Source organism: Erinaceus europaeus, chromosome 17 (genome assembly GCF_950295315.1).
Source record: "Erinaceus europaeus chromosome 17, mEriEur2.1, whole genome shotgun sequence".
In the NCBI taxonomy this organism is placed as follows: Eukaryota; Metazoa; Chordata; class Mammalia; order Eulipotyphla; family Erinaceidae; genus Erinaceus; species Erinaceus europaeus.
The window spans coordinates 7,508,110-7,535,413 of NC_080178.1; the positions used below are offsets into that span (position 1 = coordinate 7,508,110).

General features: G+C 50.9%; 2 protein-coding genes and 1 pseudogene across 6 annotated transcripts; 2 read left to right on the top strand and 1 right to left on the bottom strand.

Annotated features, from left to right (window-relative positions):
* The first annotated feature begins 2,638 nt into the window (after nucleotides 1–2,638).
* LOC132534133 (U6 spliceosomal RNA) lies at nucleotides 2,639–2,738 on the top strand (annotated as a pseudogene).
* An 8,272-nt stretch (nucleotides 2,739–11,010) lies between these two features.
* On the top strand, nucleotides 11,011–12,980 carry LOC132534025 (collagen alpha-2(XI) chain-like). Its single transcript, XM_060177438.1, has 2 exons — nucleotides 11,011–11,310; nucleotides 12,202–12,980. Exons 1-2 carry the CDS (start codon nucleotides 11,016–11,018, stop codon nucleotides 12,882–12,884), a joined length of 978 nt encoding a protein of 325 aa, XP_060033421.1. The 5' UTR covers nucleotides 11,011–11,015; the 3' UTR covers nucleotides 12,885–12,980.
* A 2,540-nt stretch (nucleotides 12,981–15,520) lies between these two features.
* YPEL4 (yippee like 4) lies at nucleotides 15,521–26,792 on the bottom strand. Of its 5 annotated transcripts, none has more exons than XM_060176214.1 (5): nucleotides 26,189–26,445; nucleotides 23,412–23,737; nucleotides 23,170–23,213; nucleotides 22,650–22,758; nucleotides 15,521–15,647 (listed from the first exon to the last, which is right to left on the bottom strand). In XM_060176214.1, the coding sequence occupies exons 2-5, from the start codon at nucleotides 23,550–23,552 to the stop codon at nucleotides 15,582–15,584; spliced, it is 360 nt and encodes a 119-aa protein (XP_060032197.1). In that variant the 5' UTR covers nucleotides 23,553–23,737; nucleotides 26,189–26,445; the 3' UTR covers nucleotides 15,521–15,581. The 5 variants fall into 5 exon arrangements, with proteins under 5 accessions (XP_060032197.1, XP_016042102.1, XP_060032196.1 ...); XM_016186616.2 differs by lacking the exons at nucleotides 15,521–15,647; nucleotides 26,189–26,445 and adding exons at nucleotides 21,368–22,402; nucleotides 26,775–26,792; XM_060176213.1 differs by lacking the exon at nucleotides 15,521–15,647 and adding an exon at nucleotides 21,368–22,396.
* Nucleotides 26,793–27,304: the final 512 nt, after the last annotated feature.

Genomic DNA, 27,304 nt, shown 5'->3' on the forward strand with positions numbered 1-27,304 from the left:
TGTTCCATGTGGATATTTCCACCTGTGCCCATCCTGTGATAACTATAAGAAGGTGGGACAACAAGAAGGATTCAGAGGACCTAGTGGGGGTTGTATTGTTATATGGGAAACTGCATGTACAAACCATTGTACTTACTGTTGAATGTAAAACATTAATTCCCCAATTAAAAAAAAGTGAAAAAATAAAAAAAGGTGGGACGAGAAGTGATCGAGGTCACAGACTCTCCTCTTGCTTGGAAGAGTGTCAGCGGCCGAAGCTTAAGCTTCCTAATAAAGGCTCTTGCTATTGCATGGGATTCTGGTCTTCTTTGCGTGAGATTGGGACTCGAACTTCTGGGCACAACAGCACGAAGCACAAGGACCAGAGTAAGGATCCAGGTTCGAGCCCCTGGCTCCCCACCTGCAGGGGAGTCACTTCACAAGCAGTGAAGCAGGTCTGCAGGTGTTTCTCTTTCTCTCCCCCTCTCTGTCTTCCCCTCCTCTCTCCATTTCTCTCTGTCCTATCCAACAACAATGGTATCAATAACAATAACAATAATAACTACACCAACAATAAAAAACAAGGGCAACTAAAGGGAAAATAAATAAATATAAATAAAAAATATTGTTTTTATGTATGATTACCCCCTTTTAAAAGTTTTTATTATCTTTATTTATTGGATAGAAACTGTTAGAAATTGAGAGGGCAAAGCAGGTTAAGCACATATGGCGAAAAGCACACAGGCCATCATCAGGATTCCTGTTCGAGCCCCCAGCTCCCCACCTGCAGGGGAGTCGCTTCACAGATGGTAAAGCAGATCTGCAGGTGTCTGTCTTTCTCTCCCCGTCTCTGTCTTCCCCTCCTCTCTCCATTTCTCTCTATGCTGTCCAACAAAAATGACAGCAATAACAACAACAATAATAACAACAACGATAAAACAAGGGCAACAAAAGGAAAAAAAAGAAAGAAATATAAAAAAAGAAATGGAGAGGGAATGGGGTGATAGGGAGAGAGACAGAGAGACGTCAGCAATACTGCTTATGAAGCTTTCCCCCTTGCAGATGGGGACTGGGGGCTCGAATCCAGGTCCTTGTGCATTATAACATGTGCGCTCACCCAGGTGTGCCATCACCTGGCCTCAGAAGACACTTTCCCCCCTCAGCTTTAGTTCTGGTAGGGCAGTGCTCTCAGGTCTAAGTCAAGGTGATAATGCTTGGTCCTTCCCAGCTTCAGATACATGATTCCAGAGGACCTTGCTGTGAATGGTCCAACTCACACAGGAATGTCATTTCACACACAGCTTGGGAAGCACGAAAGCATCAGAGACAGTCACTTCAGCAATATCCCGGATGGCTACAGCTTCTACCATGTTCCCAAGACAAACTCCTCGGTGGCCACAGCAGGGTGCAGTGGGAGCCATGAATAGACTGTATGTGGCTGAGGCCCTTTTTGGAATGACTACTGCTCTGCTCTCTTTTTTCTTGGTCGTCTTGGAAGCGAGGACCCAAGAGAAGAGGATGATGACATACAGCAATCATTCGGGAAGACGCACACTGATTACAGGCCAGCTCGACGCGCACTTTAGCGAAGGGAATTGTAGGGTTGGGTGGTGACGCACCTGACTGGGCGCACATGTTACAGTGCGCCAAGTACCCGGGTACCAGCCCCTAGTCCCCACCTGCAGTGGAAAAGCTTTGCAAGTAGCGAAGCAGTGCTGCAGGTATCTCTCTCTCTTTTTTTTTTCCTTTCTTTTTTTTTTTTTTTTGCCTCCAGGGTTGTTGTTGGGGCTTGGTGCCTGCACTATGAATCCACTGCTCCTGGAGGCTATTTTTTCCCTTTTGTTGCCCTTGTTGTTTATCATTGTCTTTGTTATTGCTGTTGTCATCTTTGTTGGATAGGACAGAGAGAAATCGACAGAGGAGGGGAAGACAGAGAAGGGGAAAGACAGATACCTGCAGACCTGCTTTACCGCCTGTGAAGCGACTCCCCTGCAGGTGGGGAATGGGGGGGGGGGAATCCTTATGCCAGTCCTTGCGCTTCACGCTCTGTGCGCTTAACCCTCTGCCCTGGCCCCGGTGTCTTTCTTTCTATCTCTCCCTACCTTCTTGATTTCTGGCTGCTCCTATCCAAAAAATAAACATAATAAAAAAAATTGAGGGCCGGGAGGTAGCACAGCAGGATAAGCGCATATGTTGCAAAGCTCAAGGACCTGCATAAGGATCCTGGTTCCAGACCCGGGCTCCCCACCTGCAGGGGGTTCACTTCACAAGCAGTGAAGCAGGTCTGCAGGTGTCTTTCTTTTTCTCCTCCTCTTTGTCTTCCCCTCCTCTCTCAGTTTCTCTCTGTCCTATCCCACAACAATAATAAATAGCAGGGCAAGGGTAGATAGCAAAAAAAAAAAAAAAAGATGGGCAGGGGTAGATAGCATAATGGTTAAACAAAGAGACTCTCATGCCTGAGACTCCAGAGTCCCAGGTTCAGTCCCCTGCACCACCATAAGCCAGAGCTGAGTAGTACTCTGGTAAAAAATAAATAAATAAAATAAAATAAACAACAACAATGAAATAGCCCCAGGTTCAATGCCTATCACCACCTGAGCAGTGCTCTGGTTTGAGAAAATAAATAATTATAATAATAATTTTAAAATAAAAAGAATGCTTGCTTCAGCAGCACATATACCAAAATGGGAATGATACAGAGATTAGCATAGCCCCTGCACAAGGATGCCATGCAAATTCATGAATCATTCCATGTTTTAAAAAGAATTAAATTAAAAAGCAAAACAAATAAATACTGCACCAAAGTAAAAGATTCTGGAGTGGGGGAGGGGGTTCAGGTCCTGGAACGTGATGGCAAAGGAGAACCTACTGGGGGCTGAATTGTTATGTGGAAATGTTATGCACGTACAAACTATTGTATTTACTGTCAACTGTAAACCATTAATCCCCCCCAAAAAAGAAATTTTAAAAAGAAAGAAAAAAAAGAAGGAAATTGTGCACCTTGGACTGAGATAGCCATGGGGGGCCTGGAACTTGTCCTCTCTGGGTAAGAAGGACACACATATGGTCTGGAAACACAGCCTTTGGAAGCCTGTGCTGGAGTTTTAGGTGAATTCACATCCTGATAGTGTGGCTGTTTAAAAGAACAGGGAGCATTCCCCATGGGAAGAATCTCAGTCAGTCACACTAATTACAGGGAGGTGGGGGGACAGGCTCATCCATCATGAGGGTGACAGGCTGGCCTCCGGTCCCTCCCCCTCTCCTCCATTTCTCCTTGAGTGACCACAGAGCGGAAGGCGTTTTAGGTCTGAATTCAGTCTTCCCCTAAAAGAGAAGCTTGGGCTTTCCCTGGCTCCACAGTTCTCCCTCCTCCTCCTCCTCCTCCTCCTCCTCCTCCTCCTCCTCCTCCTCCTCCTCTCTTTTTCCTCTATTCCTCCTCCTTCTCTTCCTCCTCTTCTTTCTTCTTTAATATTTATTAATAAAAAGAAAGAGAAAGGGAGTCAGGTGATAGCGCAGTGGGTTAAGCGCATGTGGCCTGAAGCGTAAGGACTGGCTTAAGGGTCCCAGTTTGAGCCCCCAGCTCCCCACCTGCAGGGGAGTCACTTCACAGGTGGTGAAGCAGGTCTGCAGGTGTCTGTCTTTCTCTCCCCCTCTCTGTCTTCCCCTCCTCTCTCCATTTCTCTCTGTCCTAACAACGACGACATTGATAGCAACAACAAAAAAAAGGGCAACAAGAGGGAGAATAAATAAATAAATAAATATTTTTAAAAAATTTTTTAAAGAGGGGGGCAGGCGATGGCACACCTGGTTAAGCACTCATATCACCTTGCTCAAGGACCCAGGTTCAAGTCCCCACTCCCCACCTGCAGGGGGTACACTTCATGAGCAGTGAAGCAGGTCTGCAGGTGTCCATCTTTCACTCTCCCCATCCTCTCTCAATTTCTGTCCTATCTTTTGAATTTTTTTTCATTTATTATCTTTATTTATTTCATAAAGACAGCCAGAGGGAAGGGGTGATAGAGAGGGAGAGACACACCTACAGCCCTGCTTCACCATTCATTAAGCTCTCCCTCTGTAGGTGGGGACTAGGAGCTTGAACATGGGTCCTTGCGCATTGTAATGTGTGTGCTTAACCAGGTGTACCACTGCCTGGCCCCTCTCTATCCTATCTTTAAAAAAAAAAAAATGGCCACCAAGTGCTGGCACTGAGCCCCAGAGATGACTCTGGTGACAATAAAAAAGAGAGAGAGAGAAGAGATCACAAGTGATTCTGGGGATCGAACTCAGGACCTCATGGTCCCTGTGTCACTTCTCAGGCTGCAAAACAATTAGCCTTCTACTATGTTCTTACCCAAGGAGAGGTGAAACTCAGGTGAAGTTCCCAAGCCCCTCTATGCATAACCCCAGACCCCTTCATTCCCAGGGTCTTATGGTAACTTTCAGAGAATCTTGTGACTGAGTATTTCCAAAGGAAAAAAAAAAAGACAAAGCCCTTGAAAGAAAGTCATCTGCTCAAGGTCACTGCTTGGAAGGACGTCTGCAGGTAGAAGTGGCATTCAAACCAGGGTCCAGTGTCTGCGCGTCCCCTTGGTGCCAGGGCTTCTCCACCCCACTTGGGTCCCAGTGACTCCCCAGCTCACCCTTGGGGTTTGATCAATGAGAAATGCTTTTTTGGAAGCCCCACTAGCTGGAATTTCTTCTTTTCTTTTTTATTATTTTATTTATTTGGATCGAGACAGAGAGAAATTGTTAAGGAAGGGGAGATAGACAGAGACACCCACAGCACTGCTTCATTGTTCCTGAAGCAGCCCCCTGCAAGTAGAGACTAGGGGCTTGAACCCAGGGCATTGTAACATGTGTGTTCTACTAGCAGTGCCATTATCCAGCTCCCTTCCTCTTCCTCTTCCTCTTAAGTTAGCTTAAGAGTCCATAGTAGGGAGTCAAGCAGTAGCACAGTGGGTTAAGCACATGTAGCACAAAGCGCAAGGGCCAGTGGAAGAATCCCTGTTCGAGCCCCTGGCTCCCTGCCTGTAGGGGAGTCGCTTCACAGGCGGTGAAGCAGGTCTGCAAGTGTCTATCTTTCTCTCCCCCTCTCTGTCTTCCCCTCCTCTCTCCATTTCTCTCGTCCTATCCAACAACAACGACATCAATAACTACAATAAAAAAAACCTACAACAAAAGCGAATAAATAAATATTTTTTAAAAAGAGGGAGTCTTTTGCCTGCCACAAGGTTCAAAGTTCAGAGGCTGAGCTAGTCATGAAAATGTATGAAACAGAGCAACCAGGGTGATTTGGGGGTAATCAGGAGTTGAGTATCTGGTTGGGGTAGATAGCATAGTAGTTATGCAAAGAGATTCTCATGCCTGAGGCTCCAAAGTCCCAGGTTCAATCCCCTGAACCACCATAAGCCAGTGCTGAGCAGTGCTCTGGTAAATAAAAAAATAAAAATTAAAAAAAAAAAGCAGGGTGGGGTCCTGCTACCTTAACTCAGGAGCCAGCAGAGGGGACCATGCCAACTCCATCCACAGTGACACCACTGCCCACAGTTGTCACCAGCCGGCTGTGCTTCCTGGGGACTGAGTGTGACTGAGGTACCTTTCAGACCAAAGGTAGAGTGGTCCTCAGGAAAAATAAATACATAAATTATATATATAATTGCCACTAGGGTTATTGTTGGGGCTTAGTACTGGCACTACAAATCTACCATTCCCAATGGTCATTGTTTTTCCCATTTTATTTGACAGGATAGATAAAAATTGAGAGGGAAGGGGAGAGAGGGAGAGGGCCCAGGTGGTGACGCACCTGGTTAAACAACTCACATTACAGTGCGCAAGGACCCAGGTTCAAGCCCCTGGTCCCCACCTGCAGGGGGAAAGATTCGCAAGTGGTGAAGCAGGGCTGCGGGTGTCTCTCTGTCTCTCTATCTTCCCCATCTCCCATCTTATTTTCTCTCTGTCTCTATCCAATAATAAATAAATAATATTAAGAGAGAGAGAGAGAGGCCTGCAGACATGCTTCACCATTTGTGAAGCATCCCTCTGCAGGTAGGAAGTGAGGGTTTGAACCCGGGTCCTTGTGCATATTGATATGTTTGCTTAAAAAAAAAAAAAAAAAAAAAGGATGTGTGTAAGAGAACCAGAACGCTCCTCTGCTCCTCTGGCATATGCAGGGCCAGAGATCAAACTTGGGACCTCACGCCTGCAAGTCTGGCGCTCTCCGTGCTGTGCCACCTTCTAGGCTACAACTGTTCTCCTCTGAAAGACTTACCTGTTTGCCTCCAAAGAAATCATGTGTGGACATTCACCTGATCGTAAGGACTCGCGAGGATAGAAGTCCTCCTCCCAGGCAGCTCTTGACTTCCCCCTCACCCACAGTACGTGACGCAGACAGTGGCATTAGACACGTACTGTACAAACTCAGATGGTGCGGTTATCTTTCCTGCCTAGACTGGTATGGGCACCGGTCCTAGCAGGTATCTAGGACATTCTGGGAGCTGGACAGCAGCGTACCTGATTGAGACACACGTTACCATGCACAAGGGTCAGAGTTCAGGTTCCCAGCCCCCACATTCAGGAAGGAAGCTTCATGCGTGGTGAAGATGAGATGTCTCTCCTCCTCCCATCTCAGTTTCTCTTTCTCTTCTCAAATCAGATCAGATTCAATTGAAAGAATAAAAAAAAAAAAAAAAAAGAGGATCCAAGGGGCCGGATGGTGGCACACCTGGTTGAGCACACATTTTACAGTGTACAAGGACCCAGGTTCAAGTCCCTGGTCCCCACCTGCAGGGAGGAAACTTCACAAGTGGTAAAACAGGTCTGCAGGTGTCTTTCTGTCTCTCTCCCTCTCTATCTCCCTCACTTCTCAATTTCTCTCTGTCTCTATCCAATAATAAATAAAGTATTTCTTTAAAAAAAGGATCCAGGACACCCTGTACCCCCTCTTCCTGCAGAAGCTCCCAGCCCCTTGATAATTCTACTTCCTGGACAGTCCAAGGATGAACCTAGAATTATACTTCTTTTGGTTTTTTTCTCTCTCTCTCTGTCTCTCTCTCAACTTATGTTAACTTTTTTTTTTTTTTTTTTTTACCAGAGCACTGTTCAGCTCTGGTTTATGATGGTAGGGGGGGAATGAACCTGGGACTTTGGAGCCTCAGGCATGAGAGTCTGTTTGCATAACCATTATGCTATCTACCCTCCGCCCAGGTTAATTTTTATTATCTTTACTTATTTAATAGAGACAGCCATACATTGAGAGGAAGAGATAGAGAAGGAGAGAGAGAGAGAGAGAGAGAGAGAGAGAGATTTCCTGCAGTCCTGCTGTACCATTCACAAAGCTTTCCTCCAGCAGGTGGGGACTTGAACCTGGGTCCTTGCACACTGTAACGTGCACTCCACCAGGTACACCACCACTGGGTCTCTCCCTCTCTCAACTGAATTTAATTTTATAGGAGACAGATAAATCAAGAGGGGAAGGGAAGCACGTGCAAGAGAGAGAGACCTACAGCACTGCTTTCCTGTTCGTAAAGCTTCCACCCTACAGGTGGCAACTGGAGGCTTGAACCTGGATCCATGAGCATGGGAAGTAACATATGAGCTCAACCCATTGCACCATTGCCCAGTCCCTGGAATCATGCTGTTCCAGCCCCAAAGTTCTCTCTTTTCCTGGTGGTGGAGGTGTACCCATGATGTCTATATGAAGTGGGCTCCAGGCTGCCTGGTTCTTGTTACCCTGGCTGGCCAGTGAGTGCTGTTTTCTTGTGTGCTGTTTGGAGGACCTCCCTTGAAGCTGGCTTTGCTCTCTTGTTTTCAGCCACACTGACTGATTTCACATCTGGCCTGGGTCAGAGAAGTGCATTCACTAAATTAACTGGGAGGTGTGTGTGTGTGTGTGTGTGTGTGTGTGTGTTGGGGCTGCTGGAAGGGAAGGCATGTAGAACCCTACAGAGATACACTCAAGTTCACGGGTGGATGGGTCTTTTGTGAGCAAAATAGACCCACCTACTTCTAGCCCTGGGCAAGTGATACTCTATTATTATTATTATTATTATTATTATTATTATTTATTTTCCCTTTTCTTGCCCTTTTTTATTGTTGTTGTAGTTATTATTGTTGTCATTATTGATATTGTCGTTGTTAGATAGGACAGAGAGAATTGGAGAGAGGAGGAGAGAAGGATAGACACCTGCAGACCTGCTTCACCGTCTGTGAAGTGACTCCCTTGCAGGTGGGGTACTGGGGGCTCGAACTGGGATCCTTAGGCTGGTCCTTGAGCTTCGTGCTGCGTGCGCTTAACCTGGTGCACTACAGCCTGACTCCCAATACTCCTTTTTTTTTTTTCCCTTCAGGATTATTGTTGAGGCTTGGTGCTGGCACTATGAATCCACACTGCTTCCGGTGGCCATTTATTTATTTCTTTTTTTTTAAAAAAAATTTATTTATTCCCTTTAGTCCTCATTGTTTTGTTGTAGTTATTATTACTGTTATTCATGTCGTTGCTGGATAGGATAGAGACAAATGGAGAGAGGAAGGGAAGAACAAGAGGGGAGAGAAAGGTTGACACCTGCAGACCTGCTTCACCACCTGTGAAGCGACTCCCCTGCAGGTGGGAAGCCAGAGGCTCAAACCTGGATGCCGGTCCTTGTGTTTTGCGCCACATGCGCTTTATTTATTTATTCTTATTGGATAGGACAGAGAGAAATTGAGAGGGGAGGGGAAGATAGGAAGAGAGAAAGAGAGACACCTGTTTCACCGCTTATGAAGTGACCCTCCTGCAGGTGAGGAGCCGGAGGCTCGAACCAGGACTCTTGCGCTGGTCCTTGGGCTTTGTACCATGTGTGCTTAACCCAGTTGCTACCACCTGGCCCCAGTGATACTCCTGCAATATACTCCTGCCAATATACGCGGATATCTTCGCCCACCCTGTCCAACGCTTGACGTCTCGTCATCCAATCTGGTCCCCTATGCCTACACTGAACTTCTCTGTTCCAGTCTCTTGGAAACAGAGTTGGCAGTCAGCTGAGGTAAAGAACAAACACCTCATCACAGACCCCTGCAAGCGTCAACCCGGCTTTGACCTAGCACGTTATGATTGGGCCCTCCTCAATTGCTATCGAACAGGCCATGGCCGGTGCGCCGCTATGTTCCATCGCTGTGAGCCAGAGACGACCCAAACTGCCCCTGCGGCTCCAGACAGACTATGACCCACATAGTCAACGACTGCCACCTCTCCAGATTCAAAGGAGGTCTCCCGAAACTTTACATCAGGCTCAACCTGACGCTGTTGACTGGCTAAGGAAGAAGGGCAAACGCTAGAAGAAGAAGTGATATTCCCATCTTACTCCCATCCACACCTTGGCTTCTATCCTTGAGAAAAACCAGAAGTGTGGATAAGCCTGTAAATTCACTGATGCCCTAATCTTAATCTTCTTTTTTTTTTGCCTCCAGGGTTATTACTCGGGCTGCCTGCACTACGAATCCACTGCTCCTAGAGGTTATTTTCCCCCTTTTGTTGCCATTGTTTTTTATTGTTATTGCTGTTGTTGTTGTTGGTTAGGACAGAGAAATGGAGAGAGGAGGGTAAGACAAAGAGGGGAAAAGAAAGATAGACACCCTCAGACCTACTTCACTGCCTGTGAAGCAACCCCCCCTTGCAGATGGGGAGCCAGGGTCTCGAACCAGGATCCTTGAGCTGGTCCTAGTGCTTTATGCCATGTGCGCTTAACCCGCTGCGCAGCCACCCAGTCCCCATGCCCTACTCTGGCATAAGCATGTGGAGTCTATCCATCTCCAGCTATCTCCCCTTTCTGAATGGAGACTACAGTCCTAAGGAAACAGATCCTAACAAAGGCTGCTGGGATTTGAACCTAATTCCCTGAGCATATGATGCCACCATGTGATTTGCAATCCGGATGGGAAGATTTTGTAACTAAAGACAAAGAAGACTGGGCCTCCTTTGCTTCCCCAAACAAGAATGGTATTCACCTGTAAGGCCGCAAGGATTCTATAGAGATCCACACTGCCCAGTGTTGCAACCACTGGCTCCATAAGGTTGTTGAAAAAAAGTAACTAAAATGAAATGAATAAACCAAGGCCTACGCCACAGGAAACGCATCCCATAGACTCACGTGGCCAATGGCTACCATGTTGGATGACTGGAATATAGGTAACATTTCCACCCTCACACAGAAACTTCCACCCACCCGACAGTCTTTGGAGAATTTGTGGCCCAGAGAAGGCCTACAATGGGGTAGGACTGGCGGGCCTGTGGAATCTGGGTCCAGAACAAAGGTACCCCACTGCCCAAGGCCTCTCCCTTCCTCCTCAGTCTCTCCTAGCTGGGCCCAGCTCTTGGCCAGGCGGAGGGGCGGGTCCCAGGGGGCAGGTCTGTGACCAGAGCAGAGAGCTTTAGATGCTAGGCATTCCTGGGAGGGTCAGACCTGCCCAGCGGCACCCGGGGAATTAGCTTTTCTGAAAGGGCCCCAACCCTCTTTCCGGAGCGGCCTTCTTCCTGCGCTGCCCAGGGGGAGTGCTGGCTGGCCAGGGTGTTCCCGCGACCCCCCGACCCAAAGCTCTGGATCGCCCTGGGTGAGGATACTAGGCCACATGCCTTGCTCCCGGGAGAATGGCTTCTGCTCCAAGAGGGGAGGGGAGGGGAGGAGCAGGAAACTGCACCCAGAGCATCTTCCCAGCTCAGCCCAAGGGGCATCTAGAAACAGGGTTTGTGGCGACCCAACGTGGGGGCCCGTATTTGGCGGGAACCGGGTCTACCTTCACCTGCAGCCCCATTTGGAAGGGGGTAGGGGGGGAAGTGGTGGGTGGGTGCCACGAGCTTTGGAGCGGGGCGTCTGGGGTGGGGGTTGGGTGGGGAGGACTGAAAGGCCAGGGGAGGGGGTGCCCGGGAGCGCCCTGACCTCGCGGGCTAGAGGGAAGGGAGTGGGGGATGGGGGCAGTGGGGTGGGGTGGGGAGGGGGAGTAGAAGGGACCCCGGCAGCCAATGGGAGGGAGGATCTCGTTTCAAAAGGGTTAACCCGCAGCCAATGGGAGCTGGGGGGAGCGGATCCTGCTCACTCCATTCAAGAATCCCAAGTATTCAAGATGGACGGCAGGGAGTGTGGAAGGAGAAAAAGGGGGCGCGGGGGGCAGAGCGCGAGCGGCCGAGCGGCGGGCAGGCCCCGGCTCCTGGGTCCCGGCCCCGGGGCGGAGGAGGGGCGGCCGCGGGGCGCGGGAGAGCCAGGCCGGGAGGGAAGAAGGGAGGGGAGGAACGAGGGCAGAGAAAGAGCCCGGGAAGAAGGAGGTGGCAGGCAGAGCACCGTCACGAAGCGCGCCGTGGAGGTATCGCAGAGGCTCACCCGGCTTTCTCTCGGGAGGGGTAGTGGGGGGGGGCTTTTTCCTCTCCTTCCATTTCCCCTTCTTCCTTCTCTTCCACTCGTGGGCATCTCTTCCATCCTCTTTCCCCCCCCCCCTTAATTTTTTTAGATTTTTTTTTTCCTTTTCTCTTTCCCAAACCTGTTTTTGAAGCCACGCTCACTAGGGGAGCCCCAGGCATGCCTTGCTCCGGAGGGGGCTTCACTGTCATTCCCCCCCCCCCCAGCGGTGGTGGGTGTGTGTGGTGGGGTGGGGAAGGAACTAGGGGGGCTTTATGGAGAAGGGCTGTGGCTGCCATCTGTCCGTGCCCCGATTTGGGGCGGGGTATGGTGTATATGTGTGTGGGGGGGGGTACACCGTGACTGCAAGACACTTAGACTTCTGCATCCTCAGAAGTTGTGTGTTGTGGGAGGTAATGTGAGTCGAGTGTGTGTGTGTGTGTACCTGCTCTGGGGTTGAGTTGTGTAGTTTTGGGGGCGCCGGGCTGGTGGGGGGGGCGGGATCCACACTGTTTGGTTAAGTGTGTAGTAAGGGCTGAATGAGCGAGGCTGCAAGTTGTGGTTGAGAGTTTGCGTGCGCTTACGCGTGTGTGGTCCAGCTCTGGGGTGTTGGTGGTGGAGGTGGGGGGACTGCTCGGTGTGGAGTGAGAGCCCCCGTCATCCTCTCCGCTCCCCTCCCTACACTACCCCTCCATCTCATTCACAGAACTTGGCTTTTTGGATCTCTTCCCCCACCCCCGCGTCTCCTTGGCTGCTGTGCGGGGGGGGGTGGGGGGGGGGTGGGTGGGAGGAGACAGTTGGGGCCAGCCCCTGCCCCTGCTGCTCGCGCTAACCCTGCCCTTTTCTCTCCTTTCTACAGGCTGGGCCCCATCCCCTGCTGCTCTGGGGGGCAGGGGCCGGAAGATGGTGGCCAATGAGGAGGGGGAGTGGAGAGAACTTGAGCCGCGCCTCCCCTCCCCCATTTCCTCCCTGGGTCCCTCCATCCGCCTCTGGCAGGAGCTGGGGGGGATGGGTCCTGGGCCCACTGTGGGGGAGGGGCCCTGCCGCCGGCTGAATGGCAGGATGCACTTTGCAATGAGTTGGGGGTGGGTGAGAGCTCAGAGCATTTCTGGGCCCAACCCTTCCCTCTCCCCCCCCCAACTCTTCATGGAAAGCTCTGGCAATTCCTCGGTGAGGAGTCTGACCCTGGCCTCCCTCCTGGGGCTGGTTTGCCCAACCCGGGAGCAAGGCCTGGTGGCTGACCCCCACGAGGAGCCTTGGGGTCCATCCCTTAGACGTGAGCACACTGCGGGCGAGGGCCCCCTGTCCCCAAATGGCAGGAATGAACTCCTTGGGCCGGCGGGAGAGCTTCCCTGCTTTGGCGTGTGGGAAACCCAGAGCAAAGAAAGAAAACACTGCAATTCTGTCCTCCGTTCCAGCTGGGAGACAGGAGGGAGAAGGACCTCTTCCAGAGGCTCCTCCATCTCCCCCTCTAGGCTTTCCCCATCTGGGGTCACCCCACCGTCTCATCTTGCTGGGTCAGGACTGGAGCTGAACCCTTAAGGCCTTGACTCTGGCCTGTGGTGTCAGAGCTGTGTCTGGCTCCTGGACCTTTGGTTCTCCAGGTCCTGCTTGTGAAGTTGGGTTTCAGTCATTCTTGGGATGGCCTGCTTCTTGTAGGTTTTGTTGCTTTAGACTAAGATCGGATGGCAAAGTTCGGATAAACCAAAACGGGAAACTATAATACCTTGGACTCCCCTATACTGAACTAAAAGGGGGGGGAAGCCTTCCGAGTTAAGGAGCATGGAGGGGTCTGTGGTCCTGCTTGGCCAGAAGATTCCTTTCCAGAAGGGAAACTGACAGATACAATTCCAAATGACATCAGAGGAGTGTGCCCCCCCCCCTTTTTCTGGGGATGGGAGGAGAGACACTTTCTGCCGGTCACACCCTGTCTTTCCTCTGCCTCTCCTTGGATCTCCCACCTCCAAACTTGGAGGGAAAGGGAAGAGTTTGAGGAAGAAGGCTGAAAGAATTGGAGGAGTAGGGAGGGATTCACCCCTAAGAAGAGAAGACTGCTGTGCGGTCCAGGCTCTGGGGGGGTGGACGAGGAAGTGGGGCCAGCTTGCCTATATACTGCTGGCCGAAGCTCTTTTCACATTGTGCTACTGTCTGCACCTGTCACTAGCAGTGCAATGTTAAAAGGGCATTGGCCTTGTGGTGCTACCCAGCGCTGGCTGCCTCCTTGGTGTCCGGACTTTCACTCCCATTTGGGCAGGCAAACCCCCACCAACCCCCCAATAAGCTGCCCAAGAAAGATTCTGGGACCCTTGCTGCTAGCAATCATGCTAATAGCTCACCTCAATTGAAGCACAACCCCAGTCACTTCTTGGCATGTCCTGTTAACGTTTTTTACGGATGAAAAAACAAGAGTTGGGGAGGCTTAAGCATGGTGGCCATGGTCACAGGGCTCCTAATTTTCAGAGCCTATATGGAATGCTGCTCCTAATTTTTTGACAGCTCACCCATCTTGACTTAAGAGACCCATCTGAAGAGGTTCCAGTAGGTGCTCTCACCTGGGAGATGTCCTAAACTGAGGGCGCAGTGTGTGACTGCCACCTACTGGTGGCATGAGGGTATAATCCAAAGACTGTTTCAAAGTCTCAAGTTTACCTTTGGGTAACTAACTGCTTTGGGTTGTTGTCTAGGAAGACAGAAAACTTCCCAGATTTGGCCTGGGGTTATGGGATGGGTGGAGGAGACTGCAAGAATCTCCTGTTAAGACCAGAATAGACTCCATAAGAAAAGGGGGATGTCAGGGCCAGGTGGTGGTCCACCTGCTTAGGCACACATGTTACAATGTGCAAGGACCTGGGTTCAAGCTTTCAGTCCCCACCTGCAGGGGGGAAAGCTTTGGGAGTGGTAAAGGTGTTGCAGGTGTCTCTCTACCTCCCCCTTCCCTCTTGACTTCTGTCTCTATCCAATAAAGATGTTTTAATATTTATTTCTTTCCTTTTTGTTGCCCTTGTTTTATTGTTACTGATGTCATTGTTGTTGGATAGGACAGAGAGCAATGGAGAGAGGAGGGGAAGATGGGGGAAAGACAGACACCTGCAGACCTGCTTCACTGCTAGTGAAGCAACTCCCCTGCAGGTGGGAAGCCAGGGGTTCTAACCGGGATCCTTAAGCCGGTCCTTGTGCTTTGCACCAGCTGTGCTACCACCCAACTCCCAAATAAACATAACTCTAAAGGAAATAAGAGACAGGAAAGAGAAAGAAGAAACTAGACTGAAGGGACAAGGGATGGTGGGCCTGGCATTCCACGCCTAAATGCCTCCACTGACCAAAGGTTTCATCCTGTTTGTCTCCACCTGTGATTTTCCAGGGACTTGTGGGTAATGCTTCTTGAAGGCACACCTGTTTCATGACTTGATCTCAGATCAGTAGGATCCCTAAGTCAGGCCCACAAACACTGCCAGTTACATCTCTCTTTACCAGAGGATTAAGTGGCTGAATAAATGAGAACGAGAGACAGTTTCTGGGTCCCAGAGAGCCTGAAGGGCTCTCATTGTCATCGGGCATGGCTTTTCCAGGGAGCATCCTTGAGGAGGCCCTCTGTGTGGGAATAGTGGACACCCTCCATCACTTCACCTTCTTGCCCGTGTCAGTTTTACTTCCCCTCCAGGACGTAAAGATGTGTTGGGTCTTTTAGTGCTGGGGAGTCTCTTCACAAGTGGTGAAGTAGGTCAGCAAGTGTCTATCTCCTCTCTCCATTTCTCTCTGTCCTATCCAACAATGACAACATCAATAATAACAGCAACAATTAAAAAAAGGGAAAATAAGTAAACATAATTTTTAAAAAACTAAATAGGAAAGCTTCCAATGGAGAGGATGGGATATGGCATGCTGGTGGTGGGAATTATATGAATTGTACCCCTCTTATCCCATGATCTTGTCAATCAGTATTAAATCACTAATAATTAAAAATAGAAGTTGAAAAATAAGAAAACACAAAGAAGAACTTGGACAAAAACAATGATAATAAACCAATAACAGCAATGGTGAACACTAATAATTAAAAAAGAGAAAAAAAGAACAGCAAGGATGAGCAAGGGCAACAAAAGAGGGGGAAAGCCTCCAGGAGCAGTGGATTTGTAGTGCAGGCACTGAGCTCCAGCGATAACCCTGGAGGCAAAAAGAAAAAAAAAAAAGAACCTGTAGCCTGCAAGGTGGTGCAGTGGATAGGCTCTGAAGCATGAGGTTTCAGGTACAGTCCCTGGCATCGCGTGCCAAAGTGACACACTCTGGTCCTCTCGTCAATATTGTAGCCTGCAAGATAGGTCAGAGCAGCATAAGGTGTTGGATTTTCACGCCTGAGATTCCAGACATGTGCTCCCTGACATTGGTCCTCTCATAAAGTTTTTCTTTTCCTTTTTGATAAAGACAGGTAAGAAGGAGAGACTCCTGCAGCTCTGATCTGCTACTTCTCCTTCAGGGAGTCCAGGAATTCTAACCTGGTTCCTCAAACATGGTAAAGTGCTCTGCCAACACCCAACCCTGCAGAATAAATAAATCCTTAAAAATAAGTCAATAGGGGAGTCCTGCGGGTGCGCAGTGGGTTAAGCGCACGTGGCACAAAGCGCAAGGACCTGAGTAAGGATCCCGGTTTGAGTCCCCCCCGCTCCCCACCTACAGGGGAGTCGCTTCATAGGCGGTGAAGCAGGTCTGCAGGTGTCTTTCTTCCTCTCCCCTCCCTCTCTCCATTTCTCTCTGTCCTAACAACGACGACATTAATAACTACAACAACAATAAAAGGGGCAACAAAAGGGAAAATAAGCATTAAAAAATAAGTTAATAAATGGAGGAGATAGGTTGGGGAGGCATAGCATTTTGGGGTTGTAGTGACTCGAATGCACTGAATGTGGGTGAAAATATTGGTGAGACCCAATATTTCTGTAAGACAATGTTAAATCACCAATGAAAAAAATATTTAAATAGTGGTCCGGGAGGTGGTGCAGTGGATAGGGCATTGGATTCTCAACCATGAGGTACCAAGTTTGATGTACCAAACAGCACATATACCAGAGTGATATCTGGTCCTTTCTCTCAAATCTTTCTTATGAATAAATAAATTCTTAGGGCCAGGTGGTGGCACACCTGGTTATGGGCTCATATTACAGTGCACAAGGATGGAGGTTCAAGTCCCCAGTCCTCACCTGCAGGGGGAAAGATTCACAAATGGTGAAACAAGTCTGCAGGTGTCTCTCTCCCTCTCTTCACAGTTTCTCTTTGTCTCTTTCCAATAATAAACGAAAAACTATTTTTAAAAAGTAAATTCTTGGGCGGAGGGTAGATAGTGTAATGGTTATGCAAACAGACTCTCATGCCTGAGGCTCCAACATCCCAGGTTCAATCCCCCGCACCAGTATAAGCCAGAACTGAATAGTGTTCTGGTAAAAACAAACAAAAGTTAATTCTTAGGGAGTCGGACGGTAGCGCAGCGGGTTAAGCTCAGATGGTGCAAAGCATAAGGATCCCAGTTCAAGCCCCAGGTTCCCCACCTGCAGGTGTAGTCACTTCACAAGCGGTGAAGCAGGTCTGCAGGTGTCTATCTTTCTCTCCCCCTCTCTCTCTGTCTTCCCCTCCTCTCTCGATTTCTCTCTGTGCTATCCAACAACGACAATAAAATAACAATAAAACAACAAGGGCAACAAAAGGGAATAAATGTTTTTTTAAAAATTAATTCTTAAATTTTTTAAAACTTTTAAAATTATCTTTATTTATTAGAGACAGCCAGAAATCGAGAAGGAAGGGGGTGATAGAGAGGGAGAGAGACAGAGAGATACCTGTAGCCCTGCTTCACCTCTCATGAAGCTTTCCCCCTGCAGGTGGGGACCAGGGACTTGAACCCATGTTCTTATGCACTATAATGTGTGCACTCAACCAGGTCGCCACCACCTGGCTCCTCTTAAAAATTTTAAACCAGGGAGTCGGGTTGTAGCACAGTGGGTTAAGCGCAGGTGGTGCAAAGCACAAGGACCGGCATAAGGATCCCGGTTCGAACCCCGGCTCCCCACCTGTAGGGGAGTCGCTTCACGGGCAGTGAAGCAGGTCTGCAGGTGTCTATCTCTCCTCCTCTGTCTTCCCCTCCTCTCTCCATTTCTCTCTGTCCTATCCAACAACGACAACAACAATAATAACTACAACAATAAAACAACAAAAGGGAATAAATAAATAAAATAAATGTTTAAAAAAATTTTAAACCAATATGCAGTCCTGGATGTGACATGCTAGCTAGGATGTTAGACCTAAGAGCATGAAGTCCCAGGTTGGACCTGTGACAGTGCGTGTGCTGGACTTATACTCTGAGGTTCTCTTGTTAATATTTTAAAAAATACATGTTTAGGCAGGTAAGATAACACACTCAGGACACAAGCTCCTGGTTCACGACATACTGTGGTTCTGAGGAACGTTCTGTTTCTATCTGAAAAAAAAGTCAGCCTGGAGTAGTGAAGCACCAATTGTGACTAAAATCCTTTCAGTTCTATTTGAGCTTCTGATCAGGACACAAGATCATTTAATGTTGACATTTAAAAAGAAAAAAAAAAAAAAAAAGAGCCAGGCGGCGCAGTGGTTTAAGCGCACAGATCTGCATCTGGATCCCAGTTCAAGCTCCCCACCTGCAGGGGAGTCGCTTCACAGGCAGTGAAGCAGGTCTGCAGGTGTCTTATCTTTCTCTCCCCCTCGCTGTGTCCCCTCTCTCGATTTCTCTGTCCTATCCAACAACAGCAATAACAACAACAATAATAATCACAACAACGATAAAACAACAAAAGGGGGAAAAAATAGCTCCCAGGAGCAGTGGATTCGTGGTGCAGGCACTGAGCCCCAGCAATAACCCTGGAGGGAAAAAAAAAAAGGTGGGGAACTAGGGGCCTGGCAATGATGGACCCAGTTGAGCACACATGTTAACAGACAAGAACCTGGTTCTAGCTCAAGTCTCCCAGTTCCCACCTGCAAGGGGTGGGCTTCTTGACTCAGTGAAGCATGGCTGCATGTCTCTCTCCCTCCTTTTTTTTTTTTTAATATTTTATTTATTCCCTTTTGTTGCCCTTGTTGTTTTATTGTTGTAGTTATTATTATTGTTGTCGTTGTTGGATAGGACAGAGAGGAATGGACAGAGGAGGGGAAGACAAAGAGGAGGAGAGAAAGACAGACACCTGCAGACCTGCTTCACCGCCTGTGAAGCGATCCCCTGCAGGTGGGGAGCCGGGGTTCCAACCGGGATCCTTATGCCGGTCCTTGTGCTTTGCGCCACCTGCACCTAACCCGCTGCGCTACAGCCCGACTCCCTTCCTCCTTAAAAAAATTTTTATTTATTTATTCCCTTTTGTTGCCTTCATTTCTCCCTCCCTTCTTAAGTTCTCTTTGTCCTATCAAATTATTGAAAGAGAGAACAAAAAAGAAAACAGGGAGTCGGGCGGTAGTGCAGCGGGTTCAGCGCACGTGGCGCAAAGGGCAAGGACCACCGTGAGGATCCCGGTTCCAGCTCCCAGTTTCCCACCTGCAGGGGAGTCGCTTCACAGGCGGTGAAGCAGGTCTGCAGGTGTCTATCTTTCTCTCCTCCTCTCTGTCTTCCCCTCCTCTCTCCGTTTCTCTCTGTCCTATCCAACGATGACATCAATAACTACAATAATAAAACAATAAGGGCAACAAAAGGGAATAAATTTTTTTTAAATGAAGGGTTAACAATGGCCACCTGGAACAATGGATTCATCATGCAGGCACCAGGTTCCAGTGATAACCCTGGTGGCAAAAAAACAAACAACAACAACAACAAAAAAACACTAAAACTTACTGTGTCTACCCAGTGCCCTGGGAATGAAAACGAGCCACCCCCCCAAAAGGCTTATAGTCCCTGCGTGTCTTTCCTGTGTCCTGGCACTTGACATTGTAGATATAGGAAGCCTCATTACTTGAGGCATTTACCACACACTGTCCTCTCCCTTCCTGAAATAGCTCCCTTCTCCCATCCTTCAAGCACCGTCACTGTCACCTCTTCCGAGAAGCAGCCACCCTTGACATCTCCAATCTATGCTGCACCTCTCCTGCCAGCTCTAAGCTTATTCTCCAGCCTTTCCGGGAGCTCTTCCACCTCCTAACGGGAATTGTTAGTGTCTGTCCTTCCCGCTGCACTCAAAGCCCTGTGGCGACAGGCCATGGGGGCCTCATCCTCCTCCACGGCTCTCCACGGTATCTGCAGTGTCAAATAAGTGAGTCTGGAAATAACAAGCCCGCTGAGGGAAAGACGGTCTTGGTGATGTCCACAGTTGTTGCAGGCCCAGTGACAACTGGGGGGTGGGGGGGCTGGGGGTTTCCATTTCTGCTCCCTCCCCAACAAATTGCCCTTTGGCATGGGCCCTGTGATTTGGAGCCCTCTGTATTCCTATCGACTAGAAGGATGGCACATTGGATGGCTGATCGATTTTCCTTTTAGACTTAAGTGAGGCCACGAGCTAACCCAAACACAGAACTGGGCTGACAGACAGAGGGACCCAGGCAACTCCTTGTTCTGGGATGGGCCTCTTTCTGGAAGCCAATCCTAGATCCAGGCAAAAATAAAAAATAAAAAGGGGTCAGGTGGTAGTGCATTGGGTTAAGTGCACGTGATGTGAGGCCCAGGGACCAGAGTAATGATCCCGGTTCAAGCCCCCGGCTCCCCACCTGCAGGCGGGTCACTTCACAATCAGTGAAGCAGGTCTGCAGGTGTCTATCTTTCTTTCCCCCTCTCTGTCTTCCCCTCCTCTCTCCATTTCTCTCTGTCCTATCCAACAACGACATCAATAATAACTACAACAATAAAAAAAACAAGGGCAACAAAAGGAAATAAATAAACATCAAAAATAATTTACAAATAATAATAATAATAAATGTTGGGAGTTGGGCAGTAGTGCATCAGGTTAAACACATGTGGCACGAGGCACAGGGACCAGTGTAAGGATCCCGTTTCGAGCCCCTGGCTCCCCACCTGCAAAGGGGTCGCTTCACAGGCAGTGAAGCAGGTCTGCAGGTGTCTATCTTTCTCTCCTCCTCTCTGTCTTCCCCTCCTCTCTCTATTTCTCTCTGTCCTATCCAACAACAACATCAATAACAACAATAACTACAACAATAAAAAAAACAAGGGCAACAAAAGGGAAAATGAATAAATAAAATTAAATATATATAAATATTAAATAAGAAATATAGAGCTGGATACAAAGCATAATGGTTAAGTAAAAGACTTGTGCCTGTGGCTCTGAAGTCCCAGGTTTAATCCCCAACACCACCATAAGCCAGAGAGGAGCAGTGCTCTGTTGTCTGTCTCTCTCTCTCATTAAAATAAATTTAAAAATTTTATTTATTTATTCCCTTTTGTTGTCCTTGTTGTGGTTATTATTATTGTTGATGATGATGTCGTTGTTGTTGGATAGGACAGAGAGAAGTGGAGAGAGGAGGGGAAGACAGAAGGGGGAACGAAAGACACCAGCAGACCTGCTTCACCGCTTGTGAAGCGACTCCCCTGCAGGTGGGGAGCCGGGGGCTCGAACCGGGATCCTTACGCCGGTCCTTGCGCTTTGCACCATATGCGCTTAAAATCTAATATTTTTTTTAAAGTAAAAGCAAAAATAACTTTTAAATGGAATTTGTGTCAAGATTCTCCGGAAGAGACGAACTGTCAACTGGAGTCTCCACTCCCCAGAGTCAGCCCTTTTGCCTAAGCAAAACTTCATCTGAACACCCATCCATCCATCCATCCATCCATCCATCCATCCATCCATCCATCCATCCATCCATCCATCCATCCATCCACCCATCCACCCATCCACCCATCCACCCACCCACCACTGGAAGCTCCAACAGAATCTGGCCACAGGCCACTGCTGCCCCCTAGCGGTACGAAGCGACAGCGGGGGCCCCACCCCTTGGTGTGTCTGTGTGTCTGTCTGGCATGGTTTCTGGACCTGGACTGTGCACGAGGAAGGAAAGCCAGAGCTCAGAGCGCCTCGCAGTCACTTTTCCCTCTTTTTATTAAAAATAGACCCAAACACTTTATGGAACATACAAAAGTTTCGTTCGCTGGTGGCAGCCGCAGAGAAGCCAAGCCCCGTGGCTCTGACCTCCCACCTCCCCTCCAAGGGGCTCCCTGGGAGCAGTGGCCGGGCCCAGAAGGATGCTCGACCCGGAGCCAGCCGGCCCGGCACAGGTGCGGTTCGGAGATCCACCTCCCCCATCCCACTCAAAGGCCAAGGTCAGCTAGCTACTTGAAAGTGCCTCTTCAGTGCCAAGAAAAACTAACAAGCAGAGTGCAATGGAAACCCCCTGTCCTGTCCTGATTCTTTCCCAGAGTCTGGGATTGGGGTGGTTTTTATTTTTTTCCTTCCACCCTCACCCCTTGAATCCTTTCTCTTATAAAAGATGGGGGTGAGGGGGATTCTCCCTCAGAGACAATGAAATCTCCCTCTGAGGTCTACATTTCACTCCAGTCCCTGCTCTTTCTACCAACGCCCAGGATCAACCAGCCACCCCCCACCCTGACTCAAACCTGGTCTTCAGTTCTTGGGGGGGGGGGGGGCGGTCAGAGCCAAAGAGGGCTCCTCCCATGCCCTCCCCCCCCAGTACCCTGATTCTACTGCCCTGCTATTGTCTCAATTTGCAGGACCTTGGGGGCTCCAAGGACCCCCATCCATCCTTCCCCCCTACTTCTGTCTCCCTGACTTCTGCCCACTCTTTGAACACCCCTGGGGGGAGGGGAGCACCCTGGGACCCTGTTCCAAAGGGACCTGGGAGTGATGAGGTGGAGGCCGGCTGGGGGAGGGGTTGGTTGGAGCCAGGTGTCCCCCCTGCCCCCAGAAGTGGAGCAGTACTCATGCTGGTCTGGACTGCTGGGCACGGCCCTGGGACAGGTGTGGGGAGGGTGGGGCATGCGGAGGTAGGGCACCGCCTGCCTGAGCCCCTCAGTCCCAGCCGTTGTCCTTGACCATGTGTGACATCTCAATGATGTACTTCCCTTCCTTGTACTTCTGGCTTGTCTCAAAAGCCTGTTCCTGGTGGAGGGGAAGCCTTGAATGTAAGGCAAATGGGGGTGGGGGTACCAGAGGGGGGGTGTCCCTGGAAGTCCTTATATTATCTCAGTCCCAATCCCTGAACCCCCACCCCAGCTCCTATGTCCCTCATCCTTCTTTGGATCCTTTAAAGACCTGACACGGTGGTCAGAGTGAGAGGGGAGGTGGTTGGGGAGTCCTGGAGTCTGGCAGTGGCGGGGGTGGGGTGGGGGAAGAACTGGGTACTCACGTATTTCCAGCCCAGTGTTGTCTTGCAGCTCTCACAGAAGATGTCAGCTACCGAGTGAAGTCCGGTGAGCAGGAGGCGCTGTTCTGCTGGCCCACACCCCACGTTAACCCTATTTCAAGAGACAGGAGTGGGTCCCAGCAAGGGGAGGAGGGAACTCTGTCAGTCCTACACACCCAGTCCCTAGGGACTTCCACCTAGAGAGCCAGCACTTAGCCCATCTAACCGACCGGAGACCCCCACCCACTCTCAGCCAGCCAGCCACCAACCCCCTTCCTTCATGGCTGGGCTAGGTAACTGCAGACTGATCCTTTTGCAAAAAGAAGGGGAAATAGCATAATGGTTTTTGCAAAGAGTCTGTCATGCTTGAAGCTCTAAAGTCCCAAATTCAATCCCCTGCACCACCGTAAGCCAGAGCTGAGCAGTGTTTTGGAAGAGAAAGAGAGAAGAGAAGAGGGTGCAAGGCAAGAAAGCATGCAGAAAGCAACCCCCCAACCACATGAGGAAGAGAGGGGGGACTCACACGGAGTTAAACAGGTAGGCTCTCCCGTGACTCCCTTGGAAGGACTGTGGAGACAGGCGACAAGGAGTGATGTCTGCGCAGCCCTTGCCCTGCACCTGAAACACTCACCCTCTCCCCGGGGTCATCAGGTGTGTTATGAGGCAGCTCTGAGCTTGGTGACTCCCTCTGCCAAGATCTCTAGGGGGTGGGGGTGGTGTGTGTGTGTGTGTGTGTGTGTGTGTCCAGCAGGGGTCCGAGCCTACCTTGGAGATGAGCTCATCGTGCTTGGCCAGGTGTGCTCGGCAGTGCACACAGCTGTAGGTGCGGTGGCAGCGGGGCAGGTAGCTGCGGAAGGTCTTGGCGGGGAGGCAGGCGGGGCCCGGGCCGGGGTCGCAGCTGGGCATGACGGGCTGGAGGACGATGCCCTGGCGGGCCGGAGGGGCTGGCGCCGTGCAGCCCCCGCACAGACGGTCGCAAGTGAAGCAGCGGAGCAGGTTGGCTAGAGCCGTGTTTCAGGGCAGGAGAAATGTTGGGGGGCTGCCCGGCCAGGGCCCCCCCCAGACGTAAACAATGTAGAAATGGATGTCACCTGGGGAGAAGGGGGCAGGGCCGGCAGAAGAGAAGTGAGAGCTGAGAGGACAGGGAAGCGGAGGTTCAGTTTAGCTCACCCCCACCCCGGCCTGGCCTTTCATTCTTCCCTGTCTGCTCTGGCAAGCCTGGCAGCTGTGCCAGGCCTCCAGTGGCCTAGCCTGGGCGGTGGTGGCAACCCCCCCCCACCGGGGCGAGAGCAGCCTCTGCCGATCCCCGCTGAGAGAGAACAGCCTGCTGGCACCAGTGCTGCCATGGGAGCCAGCCCGGGCTGCTTTGCGTTTCCAGCTCTGCTCTGAGCCTCTGCATCCCACAGACCCAGCCAGGTTGTGGCTCTGGGGGCTCCCAGCCCAGCAAAGTCAGGGAGACCCCTTTGTGGGGGGGAGAGGTGGGGCTCAGCCTCATTTGCAACACAGTGGGGGCTCCCTTTGCAGTGTGTGTTGGGGGGCAGAAAAAAGAGAGGGTGACAACACAGGGGCTGCAGGCCAGCAGTGGCACCTGCTCCCGGCATCTCCCAGAGCCAGGCCCAGTGTTTTGGGAACCTGAACTTCACAGTTGTTCCCTGGGACATCTGAGACCTCTGGCCTGAGTGTGGCGCAGCCCTGCACTTGGGGCGCTCAGGCCAGCCCTGAAGCAGCACCTCTGGGACCCTGGGCCTCTCCCCGTGCTGCTCTCTGTTAACTGTTGCCTCAATCCTCAGTTAAAGACTTGAGTCTCCTTTATTCAGGCAAGTCAGACAGCTCGAGCCAGTGAGAAATGGAATACACGTACACGCGCGCGCACACACACACACACACACACACACACACACACACACACACATCAGGGCAGCTCTCCTGGTTCGACTGGGGGGGAGGCTGTGTGCTCAAGTGGGGGAACAGCAGAAGAGATAGGATGGGAAGCTCTCAGTCCCCTCCAAGGGAAAAAAAATAATTAAACAAAACTGTTCAGAGGCACAAGGCAGACTTCGTGGGGGGTGGGGGTGGGGCAGCTGGGACAAACAGCAGCAGCTGTGGGTGACAAGATAAAACTGCACCTGGGAAGCTCAGGCAAGATGTTGCTATTGGCCCAAACTCCAGCCCCAACGTGGTGAAGCGTGGCTGGGGCAGAGGATAAGCAGGGAAGTGTCTCCTGTGGGTTCTGATAAGCAAGTGGTGTACTAGCTGCCCCTCTGTGGGGTGTGAGGAGGCAGAGGCTTCTGGGCCCTTTGATATTCGCTGAGGCTACTGGGGCAACGCTAAGCCAGCAGTGCAAACAGGGTCCTCATCCTGTCCTCTGCAGTGGGGTGGTCACCAGCACCAACTGTCTGTGTCTCTGCCGGGAGTTGGGGAACACAGGCAGCTTCCACAAATCCCCCACTAGAAACCCCCTCTCTGCTTTCAGCCCTCGCCCCCTGGGCACCCGGGCAGATACCACAGGCTAAGTTCAGGGTGACATTGGGCTGCAGGCAGTGGAGCTTCCCACCAGCAGGACACCGGGCAGCGTCCACTCCACCACTTGGCCTCCAACTTTGCCCAGCACACCTCCTCCAGGGGGGGGTCCTGGAGGGTGTGGGAGGCAGCTCCCAGGATCCACCTGCAGCCTCCTGCATGTCTCCCTCCCACTCCCCAACTGCCCCCTCCAGAAGTGGGGGTGCTGGGGGGCACTCCTCCCCCCATCACAGGGAGAAGCAAACTGAGCAAAGGACTGGGGGAGTGGTGGGGGGTGGTGGCGCACAAAACCCCAAGAAGCAAGCTGGACTGGGGAGCTGCTGTTCCCCTAAGTGAGCCGAGGCGCTGGACTGTGGGAGGTGGTGGGGAGGGAGGGCTGGGAGGGGGTGAGACTGAGCCACCCGAGCTGACAGCAGAAGGACCCAAGGACCCAAGCGGAGGCTCCGGGAGCCAGGTGTGAACCCCTTGCCTCTCAGGGAAAGTGGGGGCGGGGATAAAAGGGAAGAGGGACACCTGCTCACAGCAGACTTTCTCATCTGCTAGGAAGCTTGCCACCCCCACCCCCAACCCCTACCCCACCCCCACCCCCGCCTGGCATTCACAGTATGGTATGGTCCAAATAATGACAAGCGCAGCCTAGCTCCCAGGGCCGCCTTTGGGGGTCTGCAGTGGGGGCTTCCCACACACTGAAAAACAAACAAACAATAAACAGCAATACTGAAGGTTGCAGCCAAAGTTGCCAAGGAATTAAGTGCGGGAGCTGGCGATGGAGCTCGGAGAGGGATGGAGGAGCTGAGAGAGAGAGGAAAGAGAGAGGAGAGGAGAGAGGAGAGAGGAGAGAGGAGAGGAGAGGAGGCATCAGGGAGGGGGAAGGGAGGACAAAAGGATGGATGAATAATGCTTTTGCCCAGAGGGAGAAAGCCACACGCAGCCGGAGGAGAAAATTTGCAAAAAGGAAAAAAAGGCAGGTGGGTGGGTGGGGTGGGAAAGAAATCCGTTTGGAGAAGGGCTGCCCCCCTCACCTTGAGGTCGGCTCCAGAGATCTCCGTCTATCTCTCTCTCTCTCTCAATCTCTCTGATCACTCTTCTCTCCGCTCCTTCAATTGGGAAGGGGAATGGGGATGGGGGGGAATGGGCAGGGAGGGTATCTGGGGGTGGGGGGACTCAAGATGGGGAGGCTGCCTGGCTGTCCAGCTGCTGGGGGGTGCCAGAGGTTGTCTCTCGTCTGTCCCCTCGGTCTGTGGGTGAATGTAGCTGTGTGTTGTGGAACTGCATCATAACACTGTGAGTCATCCATCCCCCCACCCCCCTCACCTCCCACGTCAGAGCAGGGCTGGGAAACACAGGGGGCGGGTCGGAAGGGAGGGACAGACAAAGGGAGGGGCAGGCATGCAGGGCTGGGGCCAGGGGAGCACAGCTGGGGGTGTAGGGGGAAGGGGAGGAGGAGGTGAGTGAGAGAGCAGAGGCTGGTTGATTTGGGGGTGGGAGGAGGCGGTATGAAGGGGGAAAGGGCCTGCGGATGGGGGAGGTGAGGGGGAGGACAGGGCTGGCAAGGCAAGGGCGGGGACAGTGAGAAAGGGATGTAGGGACAGGTGCATGCACACTCACATTTAAGATGATCCATTTCCCACTCCTGCTCCTCATGATTCGGCTCTGACGCAGAGAAAAAGACAAGCTAAAGTGTTACCAATGGCAAACTATCCCCAAGCCTCCCCCCCCCCTTCCAAGCCTCAGGGAAATAAACACTCCTGAAGTCATACACCTATGAGAACACCTCTTATCCACTTCCTCCCGGTTACCTGCACTGCCTGGGCAGACACATTACATAAGGTTTTCTGCCCGGGGTATAAACTTTTGAAGACAGGCTATTTCTTTTTTTTTTTTTGTTAATGTTCTTTCATTTTTTTAATTAATTTTTAAAAATTTATTTATTTATTGGATAGAGACAGCCTGAAATCAAGAGGGAAGGGGGGTGATAGGGAGAGAGAAAGAGAGACACCTGCAGCCCTACTTCACCACTTGCAAAGTTTTCCCCCCTGCAGGTGGGGACCAGGGGCTTGAACCTGGGTCCTTGTGCATTGTAACGTGCACTCAACCAAGTATGCCACCACCTGGCCCCTGTTTTGTTTGTTTGTTTT